Raw genomic sequence first — 14927 nt, 5'->3', positions numbered from 1 at the left:
AGTTTGTACCTCTTAATCTCCTACCCCTATCGTGCCCCTTCCCCCCTCCCTCACCCCACTGGTAACCACTAGTTTGTCCTCTGTATCCGTGAGTGTGTTTCTTTTTTGTTATATTCATTAGTTTGTTGAGGAACTGACTTCCATCCAACTCCAGGGGCAACCATGAAATAGACCAACTGGGGACCTGTATTCTCATTATGATATGATGTATAATTCTATAGTTATATGCTGCAACTCCAGGAGTCTCTTTGCTTTGGTTTTCTAGTTTTCTATACTGAAAGGGTACCACTTAAAATAGCCCTTTATCATCAGTTAGTTTAAGAGCCTCTAATTGCTAGAAATCAAGGATGAGCATGATAAGGAAGTACTCAACTGGCTGATCTCTGATTCATAGGGAAAGTCTGACATTGATTGCTCCTCTTTTAGAATTGATTAATATCAAGATGATCATAGGAGTTATTGGAATTGAGAGGTAAAGTTTTATCCGAAGATGTTTAGAGTAATAATTCTTTAACATTATTGTGTATGAGAATTACCAGGGGAGCCATGGATTCCTGAATACACACTGAAAGAAAGTCAGTTTTTGCACTATGTAAGCAAATGGACATGTGTACCAATCGTTTTGAAACACTTCACAGGGACTACATCATTCAGCCAATGAGGCCTTTAGGCATGAACTCCTCTTCCTGACTTTTCTCCATCTGCTCACATGCTTCTTTCCCTTTGACTTCAGTGGACCTGATGAAACATCTGAAGGGTAATCAATTCCTTTGTGACCTTGCCTACTGATCGCCCACCTCCTCCTGTACCTTCAGCCTCTTTACTGGCTCTTTCCCTCAGCATATACACAGAGTCCCTTATATATTTAAAATCAAAGTAAACATTATCCACCCTCACCTTCAAATTTATCCTCCTAACTTTACTCCTTCTGTTACCAACCAAGTTTCAAAAATTAATCAGCACTTACAATTCAGCATCAATTTGCTTCCTCTCCTACTTGACTAAAGTTTCTTTGCATAAAGTTACCTATGACATCCAGAGAGCCAAATATGTATGCTGTCATACTGCATGACTTCTCTATGTTGTTTAAGAATGATAAAGATGAATAACAATTATTGATATTCTCTTATCAGGTCCTGAACCGTATGTATCTCTTTTAATTCTTGCCAATTTCCCATAAGATAGGAACTGTTAATAACTTGCTTTAAGAAGAAAACTGAGCCTAGAAATATTAATTTGCCAAAAGTCACAGAGTTAGTGATCTGAACCTGGGCAACGTGGCAAAAAACTCCACATTCTTAATCTTGCATTCTACCAATCTCCTGTTTGAAACGTCTCTTTCATCCTCTCTAACATAATAATCTTATGGTTTTCTTCTTATTTCTCTGGCTATTCCTTTGCAGGTGGCTTTGCAGGCTCTTTTCCCTCCTCTAACTTTTAAATGCTTTTTTAGTGCCTCTAGGTCTCTGTACTTGACTTTTTTTCTTTATATGCTCTTCCTGAGTGACTTTATCCAAACTCTTGACACTTTATGCCTCACCCTGAAATTTGTCAGTGCCTCTTCACAGGTTTCAGTGTAAAATTCAAACTACTTAGCAAATCACAAAAACACCTTACATGATCTGGCACCTACTCACTGCTATAGCCTCATCTCTTGTCTCCCCTCCCCCTTCTCTTGATAATCTACAGAATTTGAACAACTCCTACTGTTTCGTATCTCAGTTTTCAGGTTTACAGGTATTCCTTTGCCTGGAAGACCTTAACTCTAACTCTTCTGTATCCTCTTCATCTGCCTTCCTCCTCTTTTTGAGACTTGAAACAAATATTAATTTGAGAGATTAAGAATGAATAAGCAACAGTTCTTATTGACAAGACTAAGGCAAAAGAAAGGAAAAAAGAAGTCAAAGAAGAGGGACTTTGAGCCTGATAGCTATAGGAATGGTAGTTTCATTAATCTGTTTGGAATGGTGAGAGTGGCTGATTTGGAGGAAAATGTTGGTTTTTTTTTTTGGCCATGCGGCTTGCGGGATCTCAGTTTCCTAACCAGGGATTGAACCCAGGTTATGGCAGTGAAAGCCCGGAATCCTAACCACTACGCCACCAGGAAGCTCCCTAGATGTATTGAATTTGATACAAGAGGACAGTATCTACCCAGGCAAAAAAGTACAGTAGGTAGTTAAATTTTAAAATCTAGAATTTGGAACAAAGCTTTCTCAGGGCTGGAGATAGATTTTGGAATAATCTGCCCTAAGGTGATTAGGTGAAGTCTTGGCAGTGGATGCATTCTCCAATAAAAACTGGATATAGAGAACACTTCTAGCTTTATGAGAGTAGATGGAGATTGTATGAGTTAAAATTAATTTTGATGTTGAGTGGCATTGATTAGAGTTAAAAGAGATAATGTGATGTAATCTGAAATTAAACTCAGAATTTTGTCAAGTGAATTGTAGAGGGGAGTGCGTTATTCCAGTTGTTCTAATCTGTAATACATTAATATTCAATTTGAATGATTTATCCAAAGTGATTTTACCATTATTTGTCTATAAGCCAGAATTCTTTTATCTTCTCATGTAAAAAGGGCTCCTTTGCTTTTGCATATTAATCATTCTTATTTATAACAGTTGCACAAGAGTACCTTATAGTTAATTAAAATAAAAATTAGATATGAATACTATACTTTGAAAAACACATCTTTATAGATTTAGTTGGATTGCCACAAAATAAGGGAGTGGCCCAAACCACATGGTTTGAAATTGGGTTCAAGAGTTCTTCCAAGTCATGTCATTATTTAAATTACAAGCAATAATCTAATTTAGTTGTCACAATTATATTAGATAAAATAAAAATGGCAAAATGAACAGCAATATTCAGTATGAATATCTCTTGTGTCACTGCTTAGTATTTTTAGATTTTGGTTTTAGATTTATTGAATTTATTGTTTAGGTATAAAAAGTAGATGTTTTACACAACATTTCCATTTTTAAAATATTTCAGAATGGAAATTGGTAATATCAAAATCACTTTTAGAACAGAGCAGTTTGAGTAGAATTTTGGCTGTCTCCAAATATCAAGTTGAAATTACTCTTGTAATTACTGGAGCATGCCTAGGTTTGTTGTGCTTCAGCTGTGACTTGTGAAGTTATTGGGGCTTACTCTTTTCATTGATTTTTGTCTAGAGTCAGAGTTGATTTGTCCACATTGATACAGAATGACACCTACTACCTTATTTTACTACACTATAAATTTACCCCCCAAATTTTTGGGTTTAGGAGATTTGTATAGATTTGTAAGAAAGGACAAGAGAAGAAGACAAACATCACTTTCTCCTTCAATATTCAACTTTTAGTATTGGGTTGGCCACAAAGTTTGTTCACGTTTTCCCATAACATCTTACCGAAAAACCTGAACGAACTTTTTGGCCAACCCAGTATTTGCCAGGTGGGTAGTGTTTGTTGCCTTCTGCCTTCTAACACCTCTAATAGCTGGCTTCTTGCTTCTCGCTTCTCAGTTAGATCATAACTGTAGAAGTATTGCCTGATCTTGAGAATGCTAAATGGTAGAAAATCAGGAAAGTAGCAAGAGCCTCTTTAATAGACTGTCACTGTTCGTCTTGCTTATGCTAGTTACTTCGCTTCTGAGTTGAGTGAGCTTTGGTCAACTTTTCTGGACCATCTAACATTACATCCCAAACAGTATATGATACAGGCAGCTCAGTGCAGATAGCTTTGTCAATTAAAACATGAAGTAAGAAGTTTGTAAAAAACTTGATGTCTAGAAAGACAAGATTAATTTACTCAGAATGTTCCGTCTCTTACAAGATACACTTTAATGGTCTGAAAGCATTATCCTCAAATCTTCAGAAGTATAATAAGGGGACTTACTTTGTTACATTTTCTTCAGAATCTATACCCAGGTTGTATTAGTTTTCTATTGTTGTATAATAAATTACCACAAGGTTAGTAGCTTCAGACAACGCATTTATTTTCTTACAGTTCCTGTGGGTCCCCTGCTCAGGGTCACACCAGGCTGAAATCTCATCTGAAGCTTGGAGGTCTTCTAAGCCCACTGGTTGTTTGGCAGGATTCAATTCCTTGTAGCTGTAGGTCTAAATTTATCATTTTCTTGCTGGCTGTCAGCTGGGGTCTGCTTTCTGCTCAACAGTGTTCCCATGAGGTCATTGCCATGTGGTCCCCTCCATAGGCAGTTGACAGCATGGTTGTTTGCATCATCAAGGCCAGCAGGGGAAATCTCCCTGTCTTTGAATCTCTTTCCAGTCTGCCCCAACAGAGTCTTCTATATCATAACCTAATCAAGTCGGCTGCAATAGCTTGGTATTTGTTGGTCCCACCCATACGCAAGGAAAGATTATACAGGTGTGGTATACCGGTGGGGTGGGGGGGAGGCACGAATTTCGGGAGCTATATCAGAATTCTGCCTACCATAGTCTTCCCTCTGGCCCTCAGATATTCATGCCCTCTGACCCCATACACACACAAGCAAAATACATCCCCTCCCACGGTTCCCAGAGTTCTCATCCTATTAAAGCATCAGCTCAAAGTCCAAGGGCGCATCTAAATCATCTACATTAGGTTTAGATAAGGCTCCTATGTGTTATTTATCTGTGAACCTGTAAAACTAAGGAGACTATCCCAACATTCCCAACATAAAATGGTGGGACAAGCATGGAATAACTATTGTAGACATTCTCGTTCGAAAAGGAGAAGGGCAGAATGGAAAGTCAAAAAGGAGTCACTTGGTCCATCACAGTTTGAGATTCAGATTGGCAGATGCCAGGTGGAGGTTTTTTGGTTAGGTTTCAAAGCCTGGGAATAATCCTTCATGGCTCTCAACTCTGCCCTCTGAGTCTCCATTCTGCCTTCTGAATCATTCTTCCTTTTTCTAGGATGGTAGCATATGTTTGCAGCTGAGTGGTTTTTTTTTTTTTTTTTGCGGGCCTCTTACTGCTGTGGCCCCTCCCGCTGTGGAGCACAGGCTCCGGACGCGCAGGCTCAGCGGCCATGGCTCACGGGCCTAGCCGCTCCGCAGCACGTGGGACCTTCCCAGACCGGGGCACGAACCCGTGTCCCCTGCATCGGCAGGCTGACTCTCAACCACTGCGCCACCAGGGAAGCCCCAGCTGAGTGGTATTAACCAGGCTTATTCCTGACTATAGAATCGAGGGCACCTCCAGCAACCTCTTTCGATTTTATATTCTTCCTCTTTTAGTTCAACCTGGCAGTGTTTATGCTGAAACAATTTTCTCAGGAACTCTGGGTTTTATGTGGGTTTCACAGGGATTCACTATATTAGACGAAAGCTACACCTGCAAATTTTTTTCAAAATAATGCTTTTTCTGTCTTTGCCTCCTGCTGAGATGGCTAAGGAACAACTCTAGAGCTTACCAGAGACCCTTAAAATCTTGAAAGGGCCCTTTATGTGACTGAATCCTCTGACCTTTTGATCTTTCTGAAATTTAGCAGAGGGTCTTTTTTCTTTTTTTTTTTGTCTATTATATTTTTGGCAACCATTTCTGACTTTTAGCATCTTTTGCTATCTGGAGAGGCTGGGCATCTTCAGAATCATCTAGTCCTGGTTTCTTCCTCTTTAATAGGACTTTCCTCAATTTATCTCTCCTTGCATTTTACTATGAGGAGTAAGAGTAAACCAGACAACACATTTAACACCTCACCTGGAAATCTCCTTCCCATATGCCCAGTTTTGCCACTTGTAAGTTCTGCTTTCCATGTAACAGCAGGATACAATGTCACCAAGTTTTCTTCCACTATTTAACAAGGATTCCCCTTCCTCCAGTTTCCAATAACATGTTCCTTGTTTCCTTCTGAGCCCTCACCAACAGTATTCAAAGTCCAGATATCTATTAAGAATCTGTTCAAGGCAAGTTAGGCGTTCTCAGAATTCTTTCAGCTTCTGCACACTATCCAATTCCAAAGCTGCTCCAACATTTTTAGTTCTTGTTATAGCCGAATCCCACTTTCACTTACCACAAATTTAGCGCCTTAAAGCAACACACATTTATTATCTTGTACTTCTTGTTTGTCAGGATTCTGGGTACAGATTATCTGGTTCCCCTTTTCAGGATATCACCAGACTTAAATCAGGGTGTCAACTGGGAATATGATATCATCTGAGTCTCAGCGTCCTGTGCCAAAGTTCACTGGTTGTTGGTAGAACGTGCCTCGTGGTTGTAGGACCATTTTCTTGCTGGTAGTCGGCTGGGGTACACCATCAGCACCTAGAGGCCACCCTCAGGTCCTTGTCATGTATCCCTCTGTATAGTCAGTTCACACATGAAAGGGATGTTAAGGGTAATCTCAGAATTCTGCCTACCACATTAATTTGCTTATTACAATATAAAGGACAAATAAGATTATTTTCTTGGACTTTTGTGCTTTGTACATATTTGTTTCCTTTAGTGGCTGCTTACTCTGAGACTTTTTTTTTAAATGAAAGCTTATTTATTTATTTATTTTTGGCTGTGTTGGGTCTTCGTTTCTGTGCGTGGGCTTTCTCTAGTTGCGGCAAGCGGGGGCCACTCTTCATTACGGTGCTCGGGCCTCTCACTGCTGTGGCCTCTCTTGTTGTGGAGCGCAGCCTCCAGACGCGCAGGCTCAGTAGTTGTGGCTTACGGGCCCAGTTGCTCCACGGCATGTGGGATCTTCCCAGACCAGGGCTCAAACCTGTGTCCCCTGCATTGGCAGGCAGATTCTCAACCACTGCGCCACCAGGGAAGCCCACTCTGAGACATTTTAATCTAGATTTCTTGAAGACCAATCATAAGTATTCTAAAGCAATGATCTTAACAAAAGTCAGTGGGTGGGGAGGAGGAGTGATGTAGAAAGACAATACTCGAAACCAAAGTTCTGTCAATACCATTACATTGTTTTCTGTTAGTACCTCACAGTTGGTGAGGAAAAATATAACACATGTGAAATTAGAGATTTTCCCCTCCATTTACTTTTCTCCTAAGTTTAAATGATACAGAGAAAGATTAAAGAATTCCAGAATTTTTCTTCTGGTTTTTTGAAGCTGTCCTTTGAAAAGCAGGGAATAGGCATATATGATTTTTATTTGGATAAGTAGTTGACCTGAGCCAGCAGCCCAGAAAGGCAATTTAGACTTGTGTTTGTTTTAGTTTCTCTTCTCTCACTGGGAAAGGTATAACGGAAAAGTTGACAAATATTAAGCATTGCTCCAACTTCAATAAAGATATTTGGTCACATGCTATTTTCTACCTTGAGACAACGTTCAATTAAAATTTCACAGACTTTTATCTCTTTTTTTCCTTAAAATCCCAATTCTTTCTTAGGCTTTTCTAACTATACTAGGCAATAATATTTTTTCTCTACTACTTATTTGTACCTACCCTCCTAATGGAAAAGAAATATTAGTGTTTTGTTTTTTAATTAGAGAGATTAGCTTTTAGTCTTCAAGAGCTCTAATAGTGCTTTTATTTCTACTTTGTATACATCTGTCTTGATGTTGACCATTTTTGGATCAACAGATAAAAGGTAGAAATAATTTCACATTAATTAAAATGTCCTGTAATTATTGTAATTATCATTTCAGTTTGAAGTGCTTTAGGAAATTAGAAGTTAAGAGAAAAACAAGACATGGCTATCTTGAATAATGGTTTTTAAAAAATGATTGCGTTATCAAGCTACACATTCTAACTTTAGTAACATAAGTTACATGGCATCTTAGATATGCTTTGGCTGTTTAAGGAGGGAAGATCTCAGACCTTTGCCATGGATTTTGATTTCTTTAGTCTTATAGATTTTTATTTTAATGGGAGAAATTAACTTTTAGAAAACTTTTTTTCTTTTTAAAGCATATGTTACCTCATGTTGGGGCTTCACAGGACAAAGAAAAGGAATGCTGTCCTGGCTTTCATCAGGTTTAGTTAGTTTGTTTGTTTTCTCTTTTTAACAGCTTCATTGAGGAATAATTGACATATAATAAGCTGTACATATTGTGTACAACTGGATGAGTTTTGACATATGTATGCACCTGCGAACCATCATCACAATCAAGATAACGAACAGATCCATTATCCCCAAATGATTTCTCATGCCCCCTTATAATCAACTTCCATCTGCCTCTCCATAGGTCAATGCCATCCTCAGGCAACTGAGCTATTTTTTGTAACTGTAGTTGGCATTTTTTTATAATTTTGTACAAATGTAATCATAAAGTATATAATTCCTCTCTCTCTCTCTCTTTTTTTTTGATCTAGCTTCCTTTACTCAGTATAATTATTTTGAGATTCATGTTGTTGCATGTATCAATAATAGTTCATTCCTTTTATTGCTGACTAATATTCCATTGTGAGAATATACTAAAATTAGTTTATCCGTTTACTTGTTGATAGACATTTGCTTGTTTCCAGTTTTCGGGCGTTACAGATAAAGCTGATACGAACATCTGTATATGTCTTTTTTTTTTTTTTTAAGAAATGGAAAATTTTATTTGAGCCAAATTTGAGGATTATAACCTGGGAGGAGCATCTCAGAAAGCTCTGAGAAGTGTTCCCTGTATGAGTCTTTGTGTAGATATAAGATTTAATTTCTTTTGGGTAAATACTTAGAAGTGGAATGGCCAGATCATCTGGTAGGCTTATATTTAACTTTTTATGAAACTGTCAGTTTCCCAAAGAGTACCATTTACATTCCCATTAGTAATGTATGAATGTTTTAGTTCCTCCACATCCTTGACTACACTTATGGTCAGTTTTTTACATTTTAGTAATTTGATAGCTATGTGGCAGTATCTCATTTTAATTTTCATTTTCCTAATGACTGTTGAAGTTGAACATCTTTTCACGTGCTCATTTGCTATCCATGTGTTTTCTTTAATGAAATACCTATTCAAATCTTTTGCCCATTTGACAAAAAAAAATTTGCTTTGTTTGTTTTCCTATTACTGAGTTTTGACAGTACTTTATATATTCTGGATATAAATCCTTTATCAGTTATGTGATCTGTAAATATTTTCCTTTAATTTGTGGCTTTTCTTTTTATTCTTTGAGGAGTTATTTTCAAAGAGCAGAGGTTTTAATTTTGATGAAGTCTTAACCATGTTTTTATTTCATGGTTCACACATTGATGTTGTATCTAAGAAAGATTTGTCTCATCCAGGATCACAATGATTTTCTCCTAACTTAAAAATAAATGGTATCCAAGGTATTCCTGTATATAGAAAAGCTTACTGAAAATTATTTTTAAATGAGTATTCTTATTAAATTACAAATTCTAAAACCTAGTTCTTAAGTTTCTAAGGTCAATTATTTTATTTTACTTGTAGAAAAGACTGATAGTCACTTTTAAGGGACCTTTTGATTGAGTGTATAATCCCATTGTTCAAACTTTATTAATTAAAATCCTTTAACTGTTTTAAACTGCATTCATACAATTAAAAGTTGACTTCTCTGTGCTTCCACTGCAGGGGGCACAGGTTCAATCCCTGGTCAGGGGAACTAGGATCCCACATGCTGTGCGGTACGGCCAAAAAAAATCTTCCTGAGTACTTAAATAAGTCTCTAATTAATGAAAACTTGTAAGTATGCTAAGACTTAAGTTCTCTTATATGTTCCAGTGGTATTTCATACAAGCCTGAACTCATTTTCTCAATTACATTATTTAAATTGGAATCACAAGACAAATCTGTTATTCTAACTGACCTATTTCTCTTAAACTTTATAAACAGCTAAAATACCAAATATGTACAGATTCTTTAACTTAAAAAATACTAATATATGGGCTTGCTTCTCTTAAACTTTTATAAAATTCATTGTAAATCATCCCGGGTTAAAGATGCTTGTAATTTTGGGGATTGCTTTCTCAACTCATTATGATTTCTTAATGACCAGAGATGTCTTTAGCCAGGATGATGAGTGTGTCTTTGCCCCAGACTCTGTGGCACACATAGAGCTCTACTTTATAGTTGCTTTGTTCTTGAAACAGAGTACTCTTATGGTCCTATTTCTTTAGAATCTATTTTAACATTCCTAATTCGTTAGTCTACCCCCAGATGGGTCATGGTATCACTTGATTGGATTCAGTTAAACTGTTTCTGTTTCATTCTTTTTGGAATCATTTTTATGTGCTTCCTATTTGCGAGTGCCACAAATCCTTCAGGATTAAAATGACATCTGTTAGAATCCTTTTGTGTTTTTATCTGATTCTGTGGGCACAGTTTTAAGGTCATGACAACAACACCTATGTTAACCAAAAACATAATAATGATTCTGATTATGTAATATAATTATTCTTATTTGAAAGTCTTTCCAAAAGCATAGTTATCATGTACCCTACCACTTTCAAGGAAATAAAAGTGAATAATATGGTTATGTTTATTGTAAAGCAGGACCTTATTGACAGTAAAATAATGCCAGTCATATATCTACACTCCAAGTTATCTAGTACTGTGTCTAAAGGAAACAACTGAAGTAATAAACTCTTTAGAATTTTCATAACTGTTCCCTCATCTAATGGTTGAATTCAAGCTTTTAAATTTTTTTCTCCTTTTTCTTCCTTTTTGTTGCATCTCTCTTCCACTTCTGCATTTCTTTTGTTCCCTTCTCTTTCCTTTCAGATCTACTGATCTGGAGAGCTATAGTAAAGGTGAATAAAAATAACAGAGAGAGAGATGATGATGATAGGCAATTACCAAACTTGGTGATGGTAGACAATTTATAAGGTATAGTTATGTTGTTACTTGTTTGAATTTTAGAAAGCTGCTTTAACATTACATTGTCTTGAGATTGGGTGGTTAGGGGGTTGAGGCAGTTTTTAAAAATCTTAAACCTCTTTTCTAGCAAAGTTATACATATAAAATGTCTAATCTCTTCTGTTAGCTAGATAATATTGCTTTTAAAAACAGATGTTCCGTCTATGTTTTGGTGGTCTAACAAGTTCCAACCAGAGATGCATAGAGATCCTACACTAAGTAGGCAAAAAATGTTTTAAATAAAAATCAAAAGAGGATTAATAACATAAATCAGACCTGACTGAATCAAGAAATAGAGGTGTAATTAGTAATCTTTGTAGACAGAACAATCAAGTGTGGAAAAAATTCTGTTGTGTTGAAGTTACTTTTACTTTTTCATTTTCTTATAGGAAAAATTTATTTTAAAAACCAATCTCTTTAAAAATAAGTGAAAACCAGTATCTTAAGATTTAACACTTTGTGTGTGTGAATGTAGCATTTGCTTTATAATAGATAATCATAAGCATCTTACTGTGCCCATCATTTTTCTTTCTTTCTGCCCTCCTTCTTTCCCTCCCCCCTTCCCTCCATCCTTCCTCTCTTTCTCTTTTCCTTCTTTCTCCTTCATGTGGGGAAGTTATTCTCTTGCCTCTATAAGGAAACTCAAGTCCATAATTCTCTCCTTATTCTTTGATAGTAATAACTACAATCACGTTTCAAATACAATGTCAATTCCATAAATAAAAGTGCCTAGTCAATATATTAAGCACCATTTCAGTCTTCATTCAAAACTAAAACGCTTCCCTTCCCCAGCTAGGATTAACAGTAAGTAGGAGGCAGTGTGGTTGGCTTCTCTTTTATTGCTTACCTCTTCCATTTGCAAGTTGCTATATTTGACTGCTTCAGGATTTAAACTGGTGGCAGGAAGAAAGGTAGAGAAGCAAACAATTGTTTACCTGACTCTTGTTATAACACGGCTTCACTGTCTTTGAGCTTGTTATATGCTTAAGGCTGACCCTTTTGTGTGTACGTTTTTGGGTTCTTCAGAGTCCTTCACTGGAACTATATACTTCCTGTGATGCTTCAAAAAAATTTTCCTCCCACTAGCCAACACCTAATTATTCTTCCTCCTCCTCCTCTTCTCCCTCCCCTCGTACTTCCTCTTCTTCCCCCTCCACCTCCCCTCACTTCCTCCTCCTTCTGGTCAGTACTGTGGGAACCTCAGGTGGTACTCTGGGGAGAATTTTTTTAACAGCTTTATTGAGATATACTTGACATACCATAAAATTTACCCTTTTAAAATATACCTTTAGGGGCTTCCCCGATGGCGCAGTGGTAGAGAGTCCACCTGCCGATGCAGGGGATACGGGTTCGTGCCCCGGTCTGGGAGGATCCTACATGCCGCGGAACGGCTGGGCCCGTGGGCCACAGCCGCTGAGCCTGCGCGTCTGGAGCCTGTGCTCTGCAACGGGAGAGGCCATAACAGTGAGAGGCCCGCATACCGCAAAAAAAACCCTTTAGAGCAGGGGTTCCCAACCCCTGGCCACGGTAGCGGTCCGTGGCCTGTTAGGAAGCGGGCCACACAGCAGGAAGTGAGCAGCTGGGCGAGCGAGTGAAGCTCCATCTGTATTTACAGCCGCTCCCCATCGCTCTCATTACCACCTGAGATCCGCCTCCTGTCAGATCAGCGGCAGCGTTAGATTCTCATAGGAACACAAACCCTACTGTGAACTGCACGTGTGAGGGATCTAGGCTGCGCGCTCCTTATGAGAATCTAATGCCTGATGATCTGAGGGAGCTGAGGGGGTGATGCTAGTGCTGGGGAGCGGCTGCAAATACAGATTATCATTAGCAGAGAGGTTTGACTGCACAGAGACCATAATAAATCAGTCACTTGAAGACTCGTATCAAAACCCTATCAGTGGGCTTCCCTGGTGGCGCAGTGGTTGAGAGTCTGCCTGCCGATGCAGGGGACACGGGTTCGTGCCCCGGTCCGGGAAGATCCCACATGCCGCGGAGTGGCTGGGCCTGTGAGCCATGGCCGCTGAGCCTGCGCGTCCGGAGCCTCTGCTCCGCAATGGGAGAGGCCACAACAGTGAGAGGCCCGCGTACCACAAAAGAACAAACAAACAAACAAAAACCCTATCAGTGAGTGGCAAGTGACAATTAAGCTGCATCTTACAGAGTAGACTGGACATAAGCAACAGACTTCGGGTGTCACTGTCTCCCATCAGACCCCAGATGGGACCATCTAGTTGCAGGAAAACAAGCTCAGGGCTCCCACTGATTCTGCATTATGGTGAGTTGTATAATGATTTCATTATATATTACAGTATAATAATAGAGATAAAGTGCACAATAAATGTAATGCACTTGAATCGTCCCGAACCACCCTCCACCCCCACCCCCGGTCCATGGAAAACCTGTCTTCCACAAAACTGGTCCCTGGTGCCAAAAAGGTTGGGGACCACTGCTTTAGGGTTTTGCTCCCATCACCACAATCTAAATTTGGGGACATTTTCACCTTCGGGGTGGGATTTCATTAACCTGAGGCTGTGTGGCCCAGCTCCTTGTCCACCTTACCCTCTGCCCCTGCCCAACCAGTGGAAGAGTAGCTAGCTCCCAATACAGCATGCTTCCTCACTGCAACTCTCTGTTTGCCCTCTCCTCCCTTTGGCTGCTGCCTCAGTGATGGTCAAAGACTTTAGATCCCTAAAGTATCAGACATGAGTCTGTGGTGTCCTCCCTAAATTCCAGGGAACATATACCAAGCACTCTAAGGCACCTTCCCACACCCCTCCTGCTTTGGAGGAGGCATGAAAATCAGTACAACTCTCTTCAAAGAAATTCTCCTGATGGAATTTTCTCCCTACTCTTTATACCCTGTGTGTAGGCTTTAGAGCTGTCTAACCGGTTCTCATCTCATTCATATTACTTCGGAAATTTGCTACAGAGTAGTCTTTCTCACAAGTCACTTTGGTATCTGATTGCTAATAGTATCTTCTGTTAAAACTTCCAGTTTAACATAGTGTTTTGTGTAGATTACTCAGATATCTTTCAGAAAGGAATGAAGCTTCTATTTTTTTTTTAATTTAATAACTGGGCTATTACAGTGTTATCATATAATAAAGTACATGAGAAACTTAGAGAGTTAGGGGGGAGTGGTCTGAATAATAATCTCTTCTTGTACAAGCTGAATAAAAACCCCTTTGGCTTTTTCAAAGCAATATCTTATATCTTCCCTTTTAACTACCACATTCTGCATTTAAGTAGACACCCCTCAAGGCAGACTCTAAGAATAAAATGCTATAGTAAACATTTGAAAAGGAAAGTAACAGGACAAGCCTGGCCTCATTTGTAGAGCTGTAGTTGCTTTTTTTTTCCATCTGTGTTAAAGTACCATAAATGTAAATTAAAAGAAAATATTAGCTTTTCTTTTAATTAAATATTGTTAGCTGACTAAACAAAGTTGACTTTTATCTGAAGGAGATGTTTTTATAGGTTAATTTTAAAATTTAATGAAGGATATAATTACAGAAAATAAGTATTTAACATTTTCTTCCCCTTCTAGTTTCTTTTCCAAACCCACTGCTTCTGCCTATCAGTAGATATACATTATTCTTAAATTAGTTTGGTTAGTGTAAAAATCTTAATAATCACTACAAAAGCAACTTTCTTTTCAAGGAGGGTCAATTTAGTAAAATTTATATAAGAGGATTTTGACTAGCTGCATTTCCCTCTTCCAAAATGTAAATAGGATTATTGAGCCCCATAGAAAATCTTAATTTATCAATATATCACCTACTTAGTTGAATGCTTTTAAAAAAAAAAAAAAAAAACCTGACCCTACAGAAATGTCACCACAGAGGCATCTTTCTGACTTTTTATTTTTTATTATTATTATTTTTTAAAAATAAATTTATTTATTTTTGGCTGCGTTGGGTCTTTGTTGCTGCACGCGGGCTTTCTCTAGTTGTGGGCGGGGGCTACTCTTCGTTGCGGTGCGCAGGCTTCTCATTGCGGTGGCTTCTCTTGTTGTGGAGCACGAGCTCTAGGGCGCGCAGGCTTCAGTAGTTTTGGCACACGGGCTCCGTAGTTGTGGCTTACAGGCTTAGTTGCTCCGCGGCATGTGGGATCTTCCCGGACCAGGGCTTGAACCCGTGTCCCCCGCATTGGCAGGTGGATTCTTAACCACTGTGCCA

The 14927-nt window shown here is 38.6% G+C and overlaps 1 protein-coding gene across 14 annotated transcripts in view; it reads left to right on the top strand.

Moving 5' to 3' along the window:
- The window catches only part of PTPN13 (protein tyrosine phosphatase non-receptor type 13), a 235554-nt gene that overhangs the window by 42295 nt on the left and 178332 nt on the right, over positions 1–14927 (top strand). For 12 of the 14 annotated variants that reach the window (XR_004479207.2, XM_033413404.2, XM_033413402.2 and 9 more), the window contains exon 2: positions 9463–9573. The exons of the other annotated variants lie outside the window; for them this stretch is intronic. Coding sequence is in view for 11 of the 12 variants with exons in the window: in XM_033413404.2 (XP_033269295.1) it covers positions 9564–9573 (10 nt within the window). In the remaining variant the exon portion in view is untranslated. The remainder of the gene's footprint in view (positions 1–9462; positions 9574–14927) is intronic. 14 annotated transcript variants of the gene reach the window in all.

This window comes from Orcinus orca, chromosome 4 (genome assembly GCF_937001465.1).
Source record: "Orcinus orca chromosome 4, mOrcOrc1.1, whole genome shotgun sequence".
NCBI classification, from domain to species: Eukaryota; Metazoa; Chordata; class Mammalia; order Artiodactyla; family Delphinidae; genus Orcinus; species Orcinus orca.
This window is presented reverse-complemented; position numbering and strand designations above follow the sequence as displayed.